Here is a 21,151-nt window from a genome sequence, read left to right as displayed (position 1 = left end):
AGTTCATGTACTCTGGCTTAGGTTTCTTGTATTCAAATCAGATGGCATATGAAATAATCAAGACGTCCCCGGATGGACTAGTGGAGCTTTCGCCATCTGTCTCATCCTCTGCCCTACGGAGTTTAAATAGGTCATTATTAATGAAAAAAGTAAATCAAACAGCCGTGTAATATGCAGAGAGCACCTATCTTCGTGTTTCCGGGCACTAATACAGTTTGGGCAAACAATTGCGACCTCTGAAAAAATACATACTGGCTGTGTAAACTGTACTCTATCACCACCAACCTTTGAAATTAGGTCGAATTCTAGGGTCGTAGGTCAGCAACAATTTATTTAGGATTTGGCTTGTAGAATTACCAGGTACTCTTGCAAGATCTTCTGCCGTCTGTTGTCTGTAAGAAAAAACAGAATAACTTAAAAAGGTCACCTTGTGTGTGACGAACCTGTGGTACTGAAGGTTTTAGTTACTTTCTCTTAAAACAGGAACGGATTTATTAATCATGATTACACGCACAACTCGCAGCCCTTATCAAAACAGCGCAACAAAACACCAGCATTTGTTACAATTTCGAAAAACGGTGTTTTGTTTTGCTTCGAAGGGAATTTATTGAGAATAATATATTAAACGTATTACATTAATTTACTATTAACAAATATACACGAGTTCTGCCATTATTCAAAGTAAAAAAATGGTTGAGGAAGCAGTAACTAAACATTTCTTTCTTAGAAAGATGAGTTTATGGCAAACAACTTTTAATAAACAGATCCGTAATAAATATTATAAGACTATCTTACCACTTTCTAGTGGTTCGTCAACTTTTATGGTGGGATAAATCACCAGAGACCTACGAAATAACAGCTAGCGGCAAGTGGGGAAGCGTTCATTAAAAAGAAAATGCTAATCTACAAATAATTTTAATTATTGTGCACAACTAATGAGACTTAAAACTCACATTTCATGCAAAATTGCACTAGACAATCACACTTAAAGGTGATATGCCTAATGTGCTGAGATGCGGACATAGTAAAGTTAAGAGGTAAGAAACTGTAAATTCAGCTATTTAAATCTTTACATTTTCAACTGATTTTTCTCAATAAATAGTTGCTGTGCAAAAAATAAAATACAGTTCTTATTTATACAGAGGTTTCAACTTCAAGACATTGTTAGCTAATAAATAAACATGTTATTTAGAAGGTTACGGATGAGCTTCACACATGGGAATTATGAATCTGGCTTGGTATATGATGCACACTTATTTAAGTGGGCACCCTGCACCAATTCAGACAACCCTTATAGTAGTATCAGACAACCTTAGAAAGCGCTCTATGTGGTAGCTGTGGAAAGCAGCCTTCAGGCGTAGTCCAGAAGGAGTGTAAAGAAGCTTGTTTTACCAGAGCATAATTTTACTGGTTTAGATTAAGTGAAAAAGAACCACAGTGTATTTATAAAAATATGTATTTATTATATAGACACTCAATAGCACCTACGAATATTTCCTACCCGGAGATATACACAATGCACACAATACTTTGCAAATAAACAGGTAAGTAGCACGAATACACAGTGGTTGCCAGGGGAACACCAAACTATATACTAAAATAATGGTATGCGAACCACGACTTAAGACAAGACTATACCCAGAAGACTTAGAAGTGCTGGGGGCCCAAGGAACCACACGAGGTAAGTAACCAGGAACCCCACGGAGGCCGTGTGCAGAGTGGGAGCACGACCGCAGGCTCAATACAGGGCAATGGGTAAGTCGGGGTGGCAATTATGAAGAAGGAGCCTTCCCAGTGGATCCTGAAGAAACCCCGTGGGAGACAGAAGGTTGGAGAGCCACCCCACTCGTGGGTATGCTAGGAACCAGGATACCTACATCAGGGAAGCTTGGTGCATAGGTATGAAGTGGCATCGGAAACAGTCATCGAACTCAATGGAGGACTTCAAAAAGAAACTGCTGCCGGAGAAGGTGAAAGTGTCCGGTGGAACCCAAAGGTAGATTCAAGATGAGAAATACCTGCAAGCAGGAGTGGGGGACAGAGTCTATGCAACTCAGGAGGCATGGAAGACAAATGCCCACCGATGTCGGTTGCTGCAGAAGAGTGGACGGTGACCTTGGAGCAGTAGCTGTGCAGACCTGGTGGTGACGTTGTGGAAGACCAGGAGCCATTCACGTCAGATCCACGCTCTTGGGGCATCTCAAGGTTCATATTGATCATGTCTGACACTATCTGGGTTTGTTTTGTGTTTCATATTAATGTTTGATGCTATTGCTCTTGTCTTCCTTCCTCTTAAAGCGCCTACGTTTGACTGGGCTCATGTGAAAGCTGATTTTATGTATTGTTGTTAATAATATTTTTTCTGAAGCTTACTGCCTCATGGCCGTGTTAGACTGTAGGATTATGCAACCTACTATGTGTTCTAGTATTAAATCGGACTAGAATTTGAATAGATTTAATAAATACCTAAATAGTTTGATTGATGAGTGTTTTTTCTAATAAATTATTTCAGATTTGTGCTGCTGTCCCCCCCCCCCCCCCTCCTCCTCACTGTGCCCTGGCCAGACACCGAAACGCGCCTCGGCGCTTGAAGAAAGTCCCAGAGTGTTCTATCTGGTCTCTACCCTGCTTGAGTCCCCATGGGACTCAAGTCATCGCATCATCAGTTGGCAACCTGAGTGTATTCTGAGAGGAATGAATGAATTGTCCCCATGTATGCGAGTATGACTATCCTTGTGTGAAGGGATGAGTGGGACTCTGTTTTAGTGTTATGATTATTTATTATGGATGTAATTAAAAACTTGAAAATAAGAAAATGAAATCTTTTTCTATGATTGCTGTGTCCGTTTGATGTCTATTGCTTGTTCCAGTTTGCTTCAGAATTACAAAAAAATTTGGGGACTCTAAAAGAGGCCCGATAATTATCGGATCTAGGCAGTAGCTTTGTTTGTTTTGTTTATTTTATTTTGTTTATTTTGTCTCACGTCCCATGTCGAGAGTTTAGTTTTTTGTCCGTTGGGAGCACCAATAAGCCTTGGCAACTGCAAACAGCATGGAAAACTAAAAAGGTGCAGTGTCAGGACCAGAAGGTCTAGGTGACTCACCATTTGCACGACCGAGCAATCAGTGGAGCCCGCTAAAGTCAAAGAAGTCCCTCAAAAGGACCCACAAGCCAGAGGCATTGGAGTCGTAAGAGGACCTTGAGCAGCTCACCAAAGATGCAGTCCAACGGTGCAAGTGATGACAAAGATCTTGGTCGCAGGAGATGCTAGAGGTTGGAGCTACTTGGAGCCCGAAGATCTTGGGGTAAGGAAGCCAATAAGCCTTTGCAACAGCAAGTTGATGCGGTGCACAGGGGTTACATTTCTGTGTTTCAAACGAGGGATACTGGCCTCAAACTTGGTGAGAGGACAGGGCAGGCCTCGATGGATGTGAAGAACCACCACCTGTGTTGCTGAGCCTTTGGGAGTCCATAGCAGCCCAGGATCAGCTTTGTTGTAGTGCCTGCAGATGCAGGAAGTGACTCCATTTCAAGTTGGCTTAGGTGTCCACAGGCCTTGGAAGGTTCCTGTATGGAGCATGGGCACAGACTGATGTTGCAGCAGACTCACAGGACGATGAGACCAGGAGCAGCAGGAGTTTTCCCAGTTGCAGTCTTGGAGCCCAGAGCAAGGTCCAGCGAAGTCCAGAGTGCCCAGATGGTCGAAGAAGTGGTGTCTCGATATGAATCTTGTCCCACAACGAACCTAGGGACCCACCTACAGGCAAGTACTTAAGTATCCTAAGAAAAGGGTTGGGATGATTCAGGGTTCCCTCCCAGGGGAGGGGTCGGACAGTGGAGAGGGTACTCCCATGTCCTTTGTCCAATTTCACACCAGAGCTGGAGCCAACGGCTCCCTGAGATGGTTTGAACTGGACTATGCAAGGGGGCACCAAATGTGCCCCTCAAGTAGACTGAGTGGTGCTGGCAAGCGCTCCCACCCGGCCACAATATACTAAACCCTATCTGAGAGGTGATCACACCTGCCTGTGACAGGATACCTATTGTTCAGCCTTCCGCCGCTCGAGCTTTGCTCAGCTGCAGGAAGGCAAAATCAGGTCTCTGGTCGGCAGCAACCATGTTGTGCTGTCAGGGTCTAGAGGACTGGTTCCCAGGAGCACTGAGGGCCTCCCGGGTGAGCTTTACAGTGCATGGAATCATACCTACCACACTGTTTACGGTGTGAGGGTATAATTCAAACATGTTTGATACCAAACATGACATGGTTCATTACAGCCAGTATGGAGATGGTCAACGCGTAATGATGCATGCCCACTATGTATTGTAATGGCTGATGCGCTTACAACCCAGGAGAATGGACTCGAGGCTGTAGGGGCGTACTGCTCATGCAGGGGCACCCTCACCCTTAGGAATGAGCATGCGGTCTTCAGGATTGAAAAGCCTGCCTTAGGGGTGACATAGGTTTTAAGTGTAGTGACCTCAGATATAGGGAAACATATATATTTCGTAAGTGGTGCTATCACCAGCTTACACAGGCTGCAATGGCCAGCCTGTAGTTACAGTTTGAGTGATCTCCCATGGGTGGCATAATAGAGGTTTCAGCCATGGGGGACTCCTGGGGTACCAATGCCCTGGTTACCTCAGTACCATATACAAGGGACTTATAAGGGTACACCAGTATCCAATCTAGAATGTACCCAAGTACTTACCATAAGCAATTTACGGGAGAAAGCAAAGAGACTGGGATTCTGGTTTGCAGGGTCCCAGTCGGACTAGTCAGAAACAGCATAGCACCAGGCAAAAAGTGGGGGTAACCATAAAAGCAGATCCTACTTTCCTATAGGAATGTAGACTTGAATGGAATAATACATTATGAGAAAGATAAGTAACAATATGACATAGCAGCAACCTTAGAAGTTGCTGTCCGAAAAATATTGTGTTGCTGTGAGTAGACTGGGAGTGAAAGCTTTCTGGCAAACTGAAGAAAGAAGCTACATGAATATTGAAACAACATAATGTGTCAGAGAAATAACGTAAGAATGAGGGTAGGCAGAGATTATGGTGAATCCAAAAGGTAGTTCAGATTAAAGTAGGCGTCTAAGGTTACAGGAATAGTAGGTTTAAGGTAGTAGAAGTAGCAGCCCCAATAGAAGCAGCAACCCAGATGGTCAGTCCGCACACTCCAACTGACATTTCACTCAACCAGGCACACATGAACATTATATGACAACACTCACACTGGCTGAGCAGCAGGGCACATAACACAAACGAAGGAATAAATATAAAGAAGAGCAGGATACCACATACCTTTCTCTTTTACCGTTACAATAACTCACAACAATACAAATAAGATGTAAACACTCATAGTAAAAACAAATAAGTAAAGAAAGGAAATAGAGAGAAATAACACATGCACAGCACACTCTCTCCCCTTCAGCAAATGGAAATAAATGCGCTACAAAGGATGATCACTACCAGACAAGTCAAGAAAAGCTTGGGGTTGCAATATGCATTCATGGTTTGACGTCAACATCATGCCAATCACCCTAGAATTCAACTCAAGTCAAGCTTCAAATTCAATCAAGAATAGATTGGGAAACAGTAATCCCAGCACTAGTAGATGTATTTAACGTAAAGGAGAAAACCATACCCTCACTAAAAGTGACCTCAAGAAACAATAGAACAAGGTACACAAGTGTCCTAGAAAATCACAGCTAAGCCAATACATAGATACTATCTCCATGACATAAAAGCTTTCAAACATAAGCAGGAACAAATTCAGCCTGGCAAAAACACAAGCAGGCAGCAGAAGGAGTAGTTTCTGTCCTGTAACTCCAGTTCTGTAGTAGGGGTATCTCTGTTATAGTCATAATCTAGTGAATAGTCCCGCCCATGTGCGTGGACCCCGGAGCAATCAAAAATAATCTCTTACAGTGTCAAAAAATGCAGAAATGCATAGACACTTAAGAGAGAATTTAAAGACAGATAATGCAGCCTAAAAGGCTACACTGTCCAGTACTTCAACTAGAAATTCCACCAAAAAATCCACAAAACAGCAAAAGCCTGTACAGATTTCCATTGCTTCAACAGCAAACTCCCTCAGGAATGATAGAGAGAAGAACCTGGACAGACAAGCCCCATAGGCTGCCATTATGTGGCTCAAAACAGGATACTGTGCCTTTAAGAGAATCTTCCAGAACCTTCTCCCAGTATCCCAGAATGCATAGCAGGTCCAAGTTACTTTCAGTTCTTTTTGAAGGCGTAACACGCCAGACCTGTAGCATTCCGTACATGAATATCTCTCTCCACCGGGGAGGAGGGCGGGCGCTTATGACTATAACAGAGATACCCCTACTACAGAACTGGAGTTACAGGACAGAAACTACTCCTTCTGTAGTAGGGGATCTCTGTGTATAGTCATAATCTAGTGAATAGAATGACAAGCACATCCCCACACCAAGCGGCGGTGGAGAAGAAGAAATAACGCCACTATTGTGCGAACAGATTCCGCAGCGAAGCCTGCCCAACCTGAGCGTCTGCCCTGGCATCAGCGTCCAGGCAGTAATGCTTAGCAAAGGTATGGACCGACTTCCAAGTGGCCGCCTTGCAGATTTCTGCAATGGGAACATTACGAAGCATAGCTGTCGTGGCAGATTTGCCCCTGGTGGAATGAGCCTTAGGTTTGCCCCCTAAGGTCTTATTAGCTTTGTAGTAACACAACTATATGCAGGACACAATCCACCTCGAGATGGACTGTTTAGAGGTAGCAAGACCTGTCCTGACTGAACCATAATTGATGAACAATTGGTCTGACCTACGAATATCTTTGGTCTTATCCAGATAAAACTTCAGCACCCTCCTCACATCCAGGGAATGTAAAGACCTTTCCGCTGGAGATGAAGGATTCTGAAAGAACGTAGGTAAAGTTATAGTCTGGTTGATATGAAAATCAGAAATAACCTTGGGAAGAAACTTAGGGTGAGTACGCATAACAACCTCAGCAGCACGAAATACAGTATAAGGTTCTTGGCAACACAACGCCTGAATTTCACTCACCCTGCGGGCCGACGTAATGGCCACGAGGAACGCCGCCTTCCAGGACAGGTGCTGCAACGAAGCCTTATGAATAGGTTCAAAAGGCTCCTTCATCAACCTGGACAGCACCACATTCAAGCCCCACGAAGGCGAAGGAAGCCTGACAGGAGGGAATACTTTCTTCAAGTCTTCCAGAAAATCTCTGATCACAGGGATCTGGAAGAAGGAAGTCTGTGAAGGGCATTTCCTGTAGGCAGTCAAAGCAGCCAGATGAACCTTAATGGAATGGACATTAAGGCCCGACTGCGCCAGATGTAGTAGATATGGAAGGATGACATCTTCCTTGCATGCCGTAGGGTCATAGTTCTTAGACTTGCACCAGATGCAAAACCTCTTCCACTTGTAAGCATAAGAAGTCCTAGTGGAAGGTCGCTTAGCCTCCCTTCAGTATGTCCATACAATCCTCTGGGAGATTCAGATGGCCATATTGCACTATTTCAGGAGCCATGCCGCCAAACTCAAAGACGAGAGGTTGGGGTGCACCATCCGCCCCCCGAACTTCGTGAGAAGGTCCGGCCTGCACGGCAGCTTCATGTGAGGAAGGAGAGACCGGTGAAGCAGGTCCGTGAACCACCACTGTCTGGGCCATTCCGGGGCAATCAGAATCATTCTCGCCCTGGATTGGGACAGCTTGATGAGAACCGCCGGAATCAGGGGAATTGGTGGAAAAGCGTACAGAAAGCTGTTCGACCAGTTGATCCATAACGCGTTCCCCCGCGTTCCCGGCTGGTAGTACCTGGAGGCGAAGCCTCGGCATTTGCTGTTTTCGGCGGTGGCGAACAGATCTACGTCTGGAGTTCCCCACCTTGCGAAGACTTCTCCTAGTACTTCGTCGTTTATGACCCATTCGTGGTTTTCCTGAATCAGTCTGCTCAGTTCGTCTGCCTGAACATTCTGCACACCTGGCAGATGGGTGGCCGTTATCGACAGTCCTCGAGCCAGAAGCCAGTACCAGATCGCCTGCGCCTCCTGCGACAGAGTGCGCGATCTCAAGCCCCCCTGCTTGTTGAGGTAGTACATCGTTGTCGTGTTGTCCGTCTGAACAAGCAGAGAGTTGGTCTGAAAGGACGGGTGAAAGGCCTTGAGTGCCAAGTGAACAGCTCTGAGTTCCAGGAAATTGATGTGGTATGTGGACTCCGTCGGGAACCACGTCCCTTGAATCTGCAGGTCTCCGGAGTGCGCTCCCCAGCCTTGGAGAGACACATCCGTCACGATAGTCTGTGTGGGAATGTCCTTGTGGAAGGGAACCCCTCTGAGGAGATTCTCCTTCGAGCACCACCACTTCAGAGACTGGAGAGCATGTAGAGACAGCCGTATCTTGTCGTCCCAAGATACTCTCCTCTGGTCCCATTGATCCTCCAAGCACTCCTGCAGCGGCCTCATGTGCAGCCGCGCATGTGGCGTCAGGAAGATACACAAGGCCATCGATCCCAGCAGAGAAGACACCGTCCTCACTGTCGTGGATGGAGTAGACATGAGAGCCTGAGCCTTCCGAAGGAGTGATAAACGTCACTCTTCCGAAGGAGACACGCTTGCTGACAGCGTATTGATGGAGGCTCCCAAGTACTGGATACACTGGACCGGAGCCGGGACAGACTTGGACATGTTGATGTGCAACCCCAGCTTGTTCAAGAGAACGCACGTCTTCCGGAAGTGTGCCTGAGCTTCCGAGAAGGAGGAGGCCTTGATCAACCAATCGTCCAGGTACGGGTAGACAAACACCTTGTTCTTCCTCAGGTGTGCCGCTACCACTGCCATGCATTTCGAGAATGTCCTGGGCGCAGACTTCAGCCCGAATGGAAGCACCGTGTACTGATAGTGATTGGTGCCGACTTGAAAACGCAGAAACTTCCTGTGTTTGTATGCAATGGGCACATGGAAGTATGCATCCTGTAGATCTATGGCACACATCCAATCTCCTCGTTGCAGCCGAGGGTAGATCTGATGCAACGACAGCATGCGAAACTTTTCTCTGCGAATCCACTTGTTTGCCTGTCGCAAGTCCAGAATGGGCCTGAACTCGTTCTTGTCCTTGCGGACTAGAAAGAACCGAGAGTAAAGACCTCTCCCTCTTTGAGACAGAGGTACATCTTCTATCGCCCTTTTCCTTAACAGGATGTCTGCCTCCGCCTGGAGCTCGCGCAGTTGGTACTGCGAGCTGACCGGAGAGATTGATGGAGGCGGGCTGGTGAACCGAAGACTGTATCCATTGCAAACAATATTCAGCACCCACTTGTCCGGAGTAATTTTTCTCCACTCTGCCAGAAAAAATTGAACGCTTCCCCCCCACCGGAGCGGGTAACGGATGAAGGGGAAGTAACCGCTCAGGGTTGAGACCCGGCCGGACCCTTGTTCGCGGTAGAGGACTGCTGTCCACCTCTACCCCTCTGACGCTTTTGGAAGGGCCTTCTGTACTGCTGCTGTTGCTGCTGCTGCTGCTGTTGCCCAGAAGACTGCCCTCTTCCTCTACCCTGCAACCCGAACCGTCGTTGGAACTGGCGGTAGGGCTTCTTGTCCTTGGGCTTCTCCAAGCCCACAGCCGTCAGGGTTTCGGCCTCGGCCTTCATCCGGGCCATTTCGTCATCTGCGTGTTTCCCGAATAAAGTCTCTGCGGAAAACGGCAGATTAGCCACTCGCTGCTGCGCCTCAGGCTTGAGCGACGTAAGTCGGAGCCAAGCATGGCGTCGCTGATTGATACCGTGGCAGTATCCATGCGCAGCCAACAGGGAAATGTCCGCCGCAGCGCTGATGGCCTGGTTCGAGACCAGCATCCCTTCCTGGACAATTTCCATGAAGTCCTCTTTCCTGTCACGCGGGACAAGGTCCGCGAACTGCTCCATGGAATCCCACAGCGCACGGTCGTACCGTCCCAGTAACGCTGAGTCGCTGGAGGCCTTCAACGTTGTGGAAGACGTCCCACATGCCTTCCTTCCAGCTGAGTCAATCCAGCGGCTTTCCTTATCCGGAGGTACAGTGGAGGACGGGGAGGTAGCATGTAGTTTCCTAGCCGCCATCACAATCACCGAATCAGGCACTGGATCCATTCGAAGAAAGGCTGGGTCCGAGTCTGGCGCCCTGTATTTCTTGAGAAGCCTGGAGGGAGCGGCTTTCACCACCGCTGGCGTAAGGAACAGCTGTTCCGCAGGCTCAACCAGTCCGGGCACCAAAGGCAGTAGAGGGCAAGACAGGTGCTTCTTGTGCAAAGTCTCGAAGATCACAGACGTCGTCGGTGTAGGAGCTGACACCTTGATCCCCAACTTCGCCGCCCCCCTCAGGAGAACCTCCTGGAACGTGCCAATGTCATCAATAGGAGACACCCTCGTCTCCGGTGAGTCCGACAATGTAGGTGAATATGAACGGGTCCTTGAGGTCGAACGAGACCTGGACCTATGCCTCCTATGGCGATGTCTGGACCTAGTGGAGGACCTGTGTCTACTCCTAGACCTGTCCCTCTTCCTTGAGCGAGACGAACAAGTTACTTACCTTCGGTGACGCTTTTTCTGGTAGATACAATATCTGCCTGTGGATTCCTCAACTTGTGAATATCCCCTTGCGTCAGCAACATTCGGAAATTCTTTTTGTAGCCTCGCGCCGACGTGGACTCTGACGTCATAGAGACACGACCTCGCTCGCGACTCCGCTGACGTCACCGACGCCTACAATAGGCCCACGCCGGCATGATGACATCAGTTCCGCCCTTTTTTCCGTGCCATCGAGGCACACGGACGGACCAATGACAGTGGAAATATACAAAGTATACACAGTACACAATACTCAAGGCAAAACACACAGTGTTAAGCAAATGCAGGAAAGCAATTGAAACATTACCCTGACAACATAATATATATACATTACATTACAGTAACTCTGGTAAAGAAGAGTGGACAACGGGGAGGCGGGTGGGTAAGTGAGGAATCCACAGGCAGATATTGTATCTACCAGAAAAAGCGTTACCGAAGGTAAGTAACTTGTTCTTCTGATAGATACATCTGCCGTGTGGATTCCTCACCTTGTGAATAGAGTCCCACAGCAGTCCCCACTCCCGGAGGAGGGTGTCCACTCTTCTAAACCAGGAAATCCTGAAGGACAGAGCGAGCAAAATGACCGTCCCTCCTCACCTCGGAACCCAAGCAGTAATGCTTCGCGAAAGTGTGGAGGGAAGACCAAGTTGCCGCTCTACAAATATCCTCAACATGAACACCTCTAGCCAATGCTGAGGTAGAAGACTTAGCCCTTGTAGAATGAGCCCTTATACCCTCTGGAGGTTCCTTACCGGCCAAAGAGTAGCAGATCTTTATGCAGAGGACGATCCATCTCGATAAAGTTCTTTTATGGACCGCTCTTCCTTTCTTGCAGCCAGCAAACCCAATGAAGAGCTGGTCTTCCAAACGAAAGTCCTTGGATCTGTCCAAGTAAAAGGACACCGCCCTCTTAGGGTCCAGACGGTGCAGTCTCTCTTCCTCCTTAGAAGGGTGAGGGGGGGGGGGGAGGATAAAAGGTAGGTAAAGTAATAGACTGTCCTAGGTGGAAGGGATTTACCACCTAAGGCAGAAAAGCAGCCCTGGTCCTGAGAACCATTCGATCAGCATGAATGGTCAAGAAAGGGGGCTTGGAACTAAGAGCTTGAAGCTCACTTACCCTCCTTGCCGAAGTTATTGCAACGAGGAAGACTTTTCAGGGTAAGAAGCCTCATGGGACATTTGTGGAGAGGCTCAAAAGGAGCACCCATCAAAAAGGTCAATACCAGATTCAAGTCCCACTGAGGCACAATAAAAGGGGTAGGAGGAAACTTATTAGTGAGGCCCTTCAAAAACCTTAAAACCACAGGTGATTTAAAAAGAGAGGGCTGGTCAGGCAAACCGATAAAAGCTGACAGCGCAGAAAGATAACCTTTCACCGTAGCAACAGCAATACCCTGCTGAGCCAGAGAAATGGCAAACTGGAGAACGTCAGACAAATGGGCTCTCAAAGGGTCAATAGATTTTTCCCCACACCACGAGACAAATTTCGCCCATCTATAAGAATAGATGGACTTAGTGGAGTCACGCCTGGCTGACAAGATGACATCCACAACGTCAGGTGGGAGGGAAAAAGAAATCAGGTTGTCCCGTTCAATCTCCAGGCATGAAGGTGCAATGTCTGGAGGTGGGGGTGTAGAACCTGCCCCTCCATCTGAGAGAGGAGGTCTGCCCTGAGAGGGAGACGGAGCGGCGGGTGAGAGGAGAGGTGGAGAAGATCTGTATACCACACCCTTCTTGGCCAATCCGGGGCAACCAATATGACTTGGGCCCGGTCTTGTCGAATCTTCCTCAGAACCCGAGGAATCAAGGGTATGGGAGGAAACGCGTAAAGGAGTTGACCTCTCCAACTCAACTGAAACGCGTCCCCCAAGGCTCCTTGCATCGGATACTGGAGACTGCAGAATGACGGGCAGTGAGCATTCTCGTGAGTGGCGAACAGGTCCACCCGATGAGTCCCCCACATCCGAAAGATGTCGTGAACCACATCCGGGTGAAGCCTCCACTCGTGGTCGGCAGAGAACTGCTGACTGAGACTGTCTGCACGAACGTTCAACAATCCGGCCAGATGATTTGCCATCAGACAAATCTGATGGTCCTGAACCCAGGACCAGAGACGCAGAGCCTCTCTGCAAAGACACTGCGACCCCACTCCTCCCTGCTTGTTGATGTACCACATCGCGGTCGTGTTGTCCGTCAGGACTTGGACTGACGGACCGTGAAGGGAAGGGAGGAAAGCCTTGAGCGCCAAACGTATCGCCCGCAATTCTAAAAGGTTGATGTGAAGCAACCTTTCCTCTGGAGACCAAAGACCCTTGACCTCCAGATCCCCCAGATGAGCATCCCACCCTAGAGTGGATGCATCCGTTATCACTGTGGCCACCGATGGAGGCAGATGAAAAGGCTTTCCCTGAGACAGATTGCCTTCCACGCTCCACCAAATCAGATCCGCCGCAGCTTCTCTGGAGATCCTCACTGACTCCCTAAGATCTCCGTTGTGCTGATACCACTGCCTACGGAGGCACCACTGGAGCGCCCTCATGTGCCAGCGTGCATGGTTGACCAACAGAATACAAGAAGCCATCAGACCGAGCAGGCGAAGGACCTTCAGGACTGGAACGACCGCTCCATTGTAGAACAAGCATTTGCAATGCATAAGGTCTCGCATTAGGAAAGTTTGAGCTATTGGTATTGTAAATGACACATTTGTTATATATGTGTTGGTTTTGAAAATAGCAAAAATAATAGCTTTGTCATTTACAATGCCAATAGTTATAACTTGTGACACCTATAGCATTTGTAATGCAATATGTGTTGTATTCACGTGACTTAGATGTATTGATATTACAAATAACAATGGCTTTGAATTTTTTTAATAATTAATACTTAAATAAAAGTTATTGTAATTTATAATGGCAATAGCTTAAACTTTTGTAAATAACTTTTCTGAAGAATATGTTCAGTGTATTTTATTGTGACGAAAATCCAAGAACAGAAGTGAAATACTAACCTCTTTTTGTGACATTTGTAATAAAGCTTGAAACATTGAGAGATCATATTTGACCCAGTTGTTGGTAAATGGTTGCACAGATTGATGCTGTGGTGGGGCTGAGAGATGTTGTGGTGGAGACTAGTGATGCTGTGGCATTCAATGATCCTGTGGTAGCGCATAGTGATGTTGTTGTGGTAGCGCATAGTGATGTTGTTGTGCCCCTTAGTGATGCTGTGGTGATGCGATAGATAGAGTGAGTGGGATAGATAGATAGAGTGAGTGGGATAGATAGATAGAGGGAGGGCGATAGAGAGATTGAGTGAGCGAGATAGATAGGTAGATAGATAGATAGGAGTGAGGGCGATAGATAGCTAGACAGATAGATAGAGTGATGGCGATCAGTATCTAAATAAGTAGATAGAATGAGGGCGATAGATCGATAGAAAGATAGATAGAGTGAGGGCGATAGATAGATAGCGTGAGGGCGATAGATAGATAGCGTGAGGGCGATAGATAGATAGCGTGAGGGCGATAGATAGATAGCGTGAGGGCGATAGATAGATAGCGTGAGGGCGATAGATAGATAGAGTGAGGGCGATAGATAGATAGAGTGAGGGCGATAGATAGATAGCGTGAGGGCGATAGATAGATAGAGTGAGGGCGATGGATGGATAGAGTGAGGGCGATGGATAGAGTGAGGGCGATGGATAGAGTGAGGGCGATGGATAGAGTGAGGGCGATAGATAGAGTGAGGGCGATAGATAGAGTGAGGGCGATAGATAGAGTGAGGGCGATAGATAGCGTGAGGGTGGTAGAGTGAGGGCGATTAGATAGAGTGAGGCCGATAGATAGACAGAGTGAGGGCGATTAGATAGATAGACTGAGGCCGATAGATAGAGTGAGGGCGATAGATAGACAGATAGAGTGAGGGCGATAGATCGATAGACAGATAGAGTGAGGGCGCTAGATAGATAGATAGTTGTGTGTGTGGTTGTGTGTGGTTGTGGTTGTGTGTGTGGTTGTGGTTATGTGTGCGTGGTTGTGTGTGTGTGGTTGTGTGTGTGTGCTTGTGTGTGTTATGCTTTGTTTTTCTATGTTTTGTTATGCTATGTTTTGTTGTGTTTGGTATGCTATGTTTTGCTAGGCTATGATATGTTTTGTTTTGCTATGCTATGTTTTGTTATGTTATGTTTTGTTATGCTATGCAATGTTTTGTTTTGCTATTCTATGCTTTGTTATGCTATGCTATGTTTTTTTGCTATCCTATGCTTTGTTTTGTTATGCTATGCAATGCTTTGTTGTGTTTGTTATGCTATTCTTTGTTATGCTATGCTATGTTGTGTTGTGTTGTGTTTTGCTATGCTATGCTTTGTTTTGCTATGCTATGTTTTGTTATGCTATGTTTTGTTATGCTATGTTTTGTTATGCTATGTTTTGTTATGCTATGCTTTGTTATGCTTTGTTATGCTATGCTCTGTTTTGCTATGCTATGCTTTGTTTTGCTATGCTATGTTTTGTTGTGTTTGATATGCTATGTTTTGCTATGCTATTATATGTTTTGCTATGCTATGTTTTGTTATGCCATGTTGTGTTATGCCATGTTTTGTTAGGCTATGTTTTGTTTTGCTATCCTATGCTTTGTTTTGTTATGCTATGCTCTGTTTAGTTTTGCTATCCTATGCTATGTTGTGTTTTGTTATGCTATGCTATGCTGTGTTTTGTTATGCTATGCTATGTTATGCTATGTTTTGTTATGTTATGCTATGCTATGTTTTGTTATGCTATGCTATGCTTTGTTATGCTTTGTTATGCTATGCTATCTTTTGCTTTGCTATGCTATGTTTTGCTATGCCATGTTTTGTTATGCCATGTTTTGCTATGCCATGTTTTGTTATGCCATGTTTTGTTATGCCATGTTTTGTTATGCCATGTTTTGTTAGGCTATGTTTTGTTTTGCTATCCTATGCTTTGTTTTGTTATCCTATGCTATGTTGTGTTTTGTTATGCTATGCTATGTTGTGTTTTGTTATGCTATGCTATGTTGTGTTTTGTTATGCTATGCTATGTTGTGTTTTGTTATGCTATGCTTTGTTATGCTATGCTATGTTGTGTTGTGTTTTGCTATGCTATGCTTTGTTTTGCTATGCTATGTTTTGTTGTGTTGTGTTATGCTATTTTTTGTTATGCTATTTTTTGTTATGCTATTTTTTGTTGTGCTTTATTACGCTGTGCTTTATTATGCTATGCTTGGTTATGCTGTGCTTGGTTGTGCTGTGCTTGGTTGTGCTGTGCTTGGTTGTGCTGTGCTTGGTTGTGCTGTGCTTGGTTGTGCTGTGCTTGGTTGTGCTGTGCTTGGTTGTGCTGTGCTGTGCTTTGCTGTGCTTGCTGTGTTTTGCTGTGCTGTGTTTTGCTGTGCTGTGCTGTGCTTTGTTTTGCTGTGCTTTGCTGTGCTGTGTTTTGCTGTGCTGTGTTTTGCTGTGCTGTGCTTTGCTGTGCTTTGCTGTGCTGTGTTTTGCTGTGCTGTGTTTTGCTGTGCTGTGTTTTGCTGTGTTTTGCTGTGCTGTGCTTTGCTGTGCGGTGTTTTGCTGTGCTGTGTTTTGCTGTGCTGTGCTGTGTTTTGCTGTGCTGTGTTTTGCTATGCTGTGCTGTGTTTTGCTGTGCTGTGCTTTGCTGTGCTGTGTTTTGCTGTGTTGTGCTGTGTTGTGCTGTGTTGTGCTGTGTTGTGTTGTGTTGTGCTGTGCTGTGCTGTGTTGTGTTGTGCTGTGCTGTGTTTTGCTGTGCTGTGTTGTGCTGTGTTTTGCTGTGCTGTGCTTTGCTGTGCTGTCCTGTGCTTTGCTGTGCTGTGTTTTGCTGTGCTGTGTTGTGTTGTGTTTTGCTGTGCTGTGTTGTGTTGTGCTGTGTTTTGCTGTGCTGTGTTGTGTTTTGCTGTGCTGTGCTGTGTTGTGCTGTGTTGTGTTTTGCTGTGCTGTGTTTTGCTGTGCTGTGCTTTGCTCTGCTGTGCTGTGTTTTGCTGTGCTGTGCTGTGTTGTGTTGTGTTTTGCTGTGCTGTGCTGTGTTGTGTTTTGCTGTACTGTGCTGTGTTGTGTTTTGCTGTGCTGTGTTGTGTTGTGTTTTGCTGTGCTGGTAAGGGTATGTGAGGGTGTGTGTGAGGGGGTGTGAAGGTGAGGGTGTGAGGGTGAGGAGGTGTGTGAGGGTGATGAGGTGTGTGAGGGGTGAGGGGGTGAGGGCGTGAGGGTTGTGTTGTGTTGTGTTTTGCTGTGCTGTGTTGTGCTGTCCTGTGTTTTGCTGTGCTGTGTTTTGCTGTGCTGTGCTTTGCTGTGCTGTGCTGTGTTGTGTTTTGCTGTGCTGTGCTGTGTTGTGTTGTGTTTTGCTGTGCTGTGCTTTGCTGTATTGTGTTGTGCTGTGCTGTGTTTTGCTGTGCTGTGCTTTGCTGTGCTGTCCTGTGTTTTGATGTGCTGTGCTGTGTTGTGTTGTGGTTTGCTGTGCTTTGCTGTGCTGTGTTTTGCTGTGCTGTGCTTTGCTGTGCTGTCCTGTGCTGTGCTGTCCTGTGCTGTGCTTTGATGTGCTGTGCTGTGTTGTGTTGTGTTTTGCTGTGCTGTGTTGTGCTGTGCTTTGCTGTGCTGTGCTTTGCTGTGCTGTTTTGCTGTGCTGTGCTGTGTTGTGTTGTGTTGTGTTTTGCTGTGCTGTGCTGTGTTGTGTTTTGCTGTACGGTGCTGTGTTGTGTTGTGTTTTGCTGTGCTGTGTTGTGTTGTGTTTTGCTGTGCTGGTAAGGGTATGTGAGGGTGTGTGTGAGGGGGTGTGAAGGTGAGGGTGTGAGGGTGAGGAGGTGTGTGAGGGTGATGAGGTGTGTGAGGGGTGAGGGGGTGAGGGCGTGAGGGTTGTGTTGTGTTTTGCTGTGCTGTGTTGTGCTGTGTTTTGCTGTGCTGTGCTGTGTTTTGCTGTGCTGTGCTTTGCTGTGCTGTGTTGTGTTGTGCTGTGCTGTGCTGTGTTGTGTTGTGTTTTGTTGTGCTGTGCTGTGTTTTGCTGTGCTGTGCTGTGTTGTGTTTTGTTGTGCTGTGCTGTGTTTTGCTGTGCTGTGCTGTGTTTTGCTGTGCTGTGCTGTGTTTTGCTGTGCTGTGTTTTGCTGTGCTGTGTTGTGCTGTGTTGTGCTGTGCTGTGTTGTATTGTGCTGTGCTGTGTTGTGCTGTGCTGTGTTTTGCTGTGCTGTGTTTTGCTGTGCTGTGTTTTGCTGTGCTGTGCTGTGCTGTGCTGTGCTGTTTTGCTGTGCTGTGCTTTGCTGTGCTGTCCTGTGCTGTGCTGTGTTTTGCTGTGCTGTGTTGTGTTGTGTTTTGCTGTGCTGTGCTGTGTTTTGCTGTGCTGTCCTGTGCTGTGCTTTGCTGTGCTGTGTTGTGTTTTGCTGTGCTGTGTTGTGTTGTGTTTTGCTGTGCTGTGTTGTGTTGTGCTGTGTTTTGCTGTGCTGTGTTGTGTTGTGTTTTGCTGTGCTGTGTTGTGTTGTGCTGTGTTTTGCTGTGCTGTGTTGTGTTTTGCTGTGCTGTGCTGTGTTGTGTTGTGTTGTGCTGTGTTGTGCTGTGCTGTGCTGTGCTTTGCTGTGCTGTGCTTTGCTCTGCTGTGTTGTGTTTTGCTGTGCTGTGTTGTGTTTTGCTGTGCTGTGCTGTGTTGTGTTTTGCTGTACTGTGCTGTGTTGTGTTGTGTTTTGCTGTGTTGTGTTGTGTTTTGCTGTGCTGGTAAGGGTATGTGAGGGTGTGTGTGAGGGGGTGTGAAGGTGAGGGTGTGAGGGTGAGGAGGTGTGTGAGGGTGATGAGGTGTGTGAGGGGTGAGGGGGTGAGGGCGTGAGGGTTGTGCTGTGCTGTGTTTTGCTGTGCTGTGTTGTGTTTTGCTGTGCTGTGCTGTGTTGTGCTGTGTTGTGTTTTGCTGTGCTGTGTTTTGCTGTGCTGTGCTTTGCTCTGCTGTGTTGTGTTTTGCTGTGCTGTGCTGTGTTGTGTTGTGTTTTGCTGTGCTGTGCTGTGTTGTGTTTTGCTGTACTGTGCTGTGTTGTGTTGTGTTTTGCTGTGCTGTGTTGTGTTGTGTTTTGCTGTGCTGTTAAGGGTATGTGAGGGTGTGTGTGAGGGGGTGTGAAGGTGAGGGTGTGAGGGTGATGAGGTGTGTGAGGGTGATGAGGTGTGTGAGGGGTGAGGGGGTGAGGGCGTGAGGGTTGTGTTGTGTTTTGCTGTGCTGTGTTGTGCTGTCCTGTGTTTTGCTGTGCTGTGCTGTGTTTTGCTGTGCTGTGCTTTGCTGTGCTGTGTTGTGTTTTGCTGTGCTGTGCTGTGTTGTGTTGTGTTTTGCTGTGCTGTGCTTTGCTGTATTGTGTTGTGCTGTGCTGTGTTTTGCTGTGTTGTGCTGTGCTGTGTTTTGCTGTGCTGTGCTGTGTTGTGCTGTGCTGTGTTGTGCTGTGTTGTGCTGTGCTGTGCTTTGTTGTGTTGTGGTTTGCTGTGCTGTGGTTTGCTGTGCTGTGTTTTGCTGTGCTGTGTTTTGCTGTGCTGTGCTTTGCTGTGCTGTCCTGTCCTGTGCTGTCCTGTGCTGTGTTTTGATGTGCTGTGCTGTGTTGTGTTGTGTTTTGCTGTGCTGTGTTGTGCTGTGCTGTGTTTTGCTGTGCTGTGCTTTGCTGTGCTGTCCTGTGCTGTGTTTTGCTGTGCTGTGCTGTGTTGTGTTTTGCTGTGCTGTGTTGTGTTTTGCTGTACTGTGCTGTGTTGTGTTTTGCTGTGCTGTGTTGTGTTGTGTTGTGTTTTGCTGTGCTGGTAAGGGTATGTGAGGGTGTGTGTGAGGGGGTGTGAAGGTGAGGGTGTGAGGGTGAGGAGGTGTGTGAGGGTGATGAGGTGTGTGAGGGGTGAGGGCGTGAGGGTTGTGTTGTGTTTTGCTGTGCTGTGTTTTTCTGTGCTGTGTTTTGCTGTGTTGTGTTGTGTTTTGCTGTGCTGTGCTTTGCTGTGCTGTGTTTTGCTGTGCTGTGCTGTGTTTTGCTGTGCTGTGCTGTGTTGTGTTTTGCTGTGCTGTGCTTTGCTGTGCTGTGTTGTGCTGTGCTGTGCTGTGTTTTGCTGTGCTGTGTTGTGTTGTGCTGTGCTGTGCTGTGTTGTATTGTGCTGTGCTGTATTGTGCTGTGCTGTGTTGTATTGTGCTGTGCTGTGTTTTGCTGTGCTGTGTTTTGCTGTGCTGTGTTTTGCTGTGCTGTGTTTTGCTGTGCTGTGCTGTGCTGTGTTTTGCTGTGCTGTGCTTTGCTGTGCTGTCCTGTGCTGTGCTGTGTTTTGCTGTGCTGTGTTGTGTTGTGTTTTGCTGTGCTGTGCTGTGTTTTGCTGTGCTGTGCTGCGTTGTGCTGTGCTGTGCTGTGTTGTGTTGTGTTTTGCTGTGCTGTGTTTTGCTGTGCTGTGCTGTGTTTTTCTCTGTTGTGCTGTGTTGTGTTTTGTTGTGCTGTGCTGTGTTTTGCTGTGCTGTGTTGTGTTTTGCTGTGCTGTGCTGTGTTGTGTTGTGTTGTGTTTTGCTGTGCTGTGTTTTGCTGTGCTGGTAAGGGTATGTGAAGGTGTGTGTGAGGGGGTGTGAAGGTGAGGGTGTGAGGGTGAGGAGGTGTGTGAGGGTGAGGAGGTGTGTGAGGGGTGAGGGGGTGAGGGCGAGTGTCTCCAATGAATGTCACTGCTTCGCCTTCTTTGAAAATGTTCAGTGCTGCAAATAGAGCATGCCGCCATAATTATCACAGCATGAGGCCCCAAAGTGATAATTATCACAGCATGCAGAGAGCCGCCCCACCTGCTGGAGCACTCAACTGCACATTAATTATAGTTGAGTGCTCCAGCAGCCTGGGGCGCCTGTTGACATGCTGTGATAAGTGGGTCTCATGCTGTGATAATTGTTGCAGCGCCTGAGGAAGTGGAGACTCCTGCTGGGATAATTGGTCTTGTGGCGCCTCAGGAAGTAGAGTTTCATGCTGGGATAATTGGTCTGGCGGGCTTGCAGCGCCTGACGTCCAACAAACGTGCACAAGCTGCTCAACCTTGAAGCTCGTTCACAGACCTGGGTCGGCTCGTGCCCAGGTCTGTATCGGGCTCGTTCACAGCTGTTACTCCCTTGACAGGGAGGAAGGTGACTATAGTCTCGCTGGCGGGAGCGCTTCGCGCTCCAACGCCAGCTCGACCTAATAAAGGAATCATTTCCTGTATGTCGCGAATCCTTTGAGGGGGAGGGAATGCACGACATACAATTGTGTCCAGTACAGCACCTATGAACAGGTTGCGCTGGGAGGCCACCAGGTGAGATTTGGGCACGTTTATCGAAAAACCCAACCTGTACAACAACTGGGTTGTCTCCTGCAGATGATGAAGCACAGTCTCGGACGATTCGGCTTTGATCAGCCAATCATCCAGATACGGGAATACAGGAATCCCCGATCTTCTGAGATGCGCCGCCACCACTGCCATCACCTTGGTGAAGACCCGAGGTGCAGTAGTAAGTCCAAACGGAAGGACCGCAAACTGGTAGTGCTGCGATCCCACCGTAAAACGGAGATACCTCCTGTGCGACTTC

The 21,151-nt window shown here is 47.3% G+C and overlaps 1 protein-coding gene across 3 annotated transcripts in view; it reads right to left on the bottom strand.

Annotated features, from left to right (window-relative positions):
- GLRB (glycine receptor beta) overlaps positions 1-21,151 on the bottom strand; it is a 268,016-nt gene that overhangs the window by 158,919 nt on the left and 87,946 nt on the right. For all 3 annotated transcript variants that reach the window (XR_013607195.1, XM_078676982.1, XM_078676983.1), the window contains exon 3: positions 286-392. Coding sequence is in view for 2 of the 3 variants with exons in the window: in XM_078676982.1 (XP_078533108.1) it covers positions 286-392 (107 nt within the window). In the remaining variant the exon portion in view is untranslated. The remainder of the gene's footprint in view (positions 1-285; positions 393-21,151) is intronic.

Source organism: Lissotriton helveticus, chromosome 2_1 (genome assembly GCF_964261635.1).
Source record: "Lissotriton helveticus chromosome 2_1, aLisHel1.1, whole genome shotgun sequence".
Lineage (NCBI taxonomy): Eukaryota > Metazoa > Chordata > Amphibia > Caudata > Salamandridae > Lissotriton > Lissotriton helveticus.
This window is presented reverse-complemented; position numbering and strand designations above follow the sequence as displayed.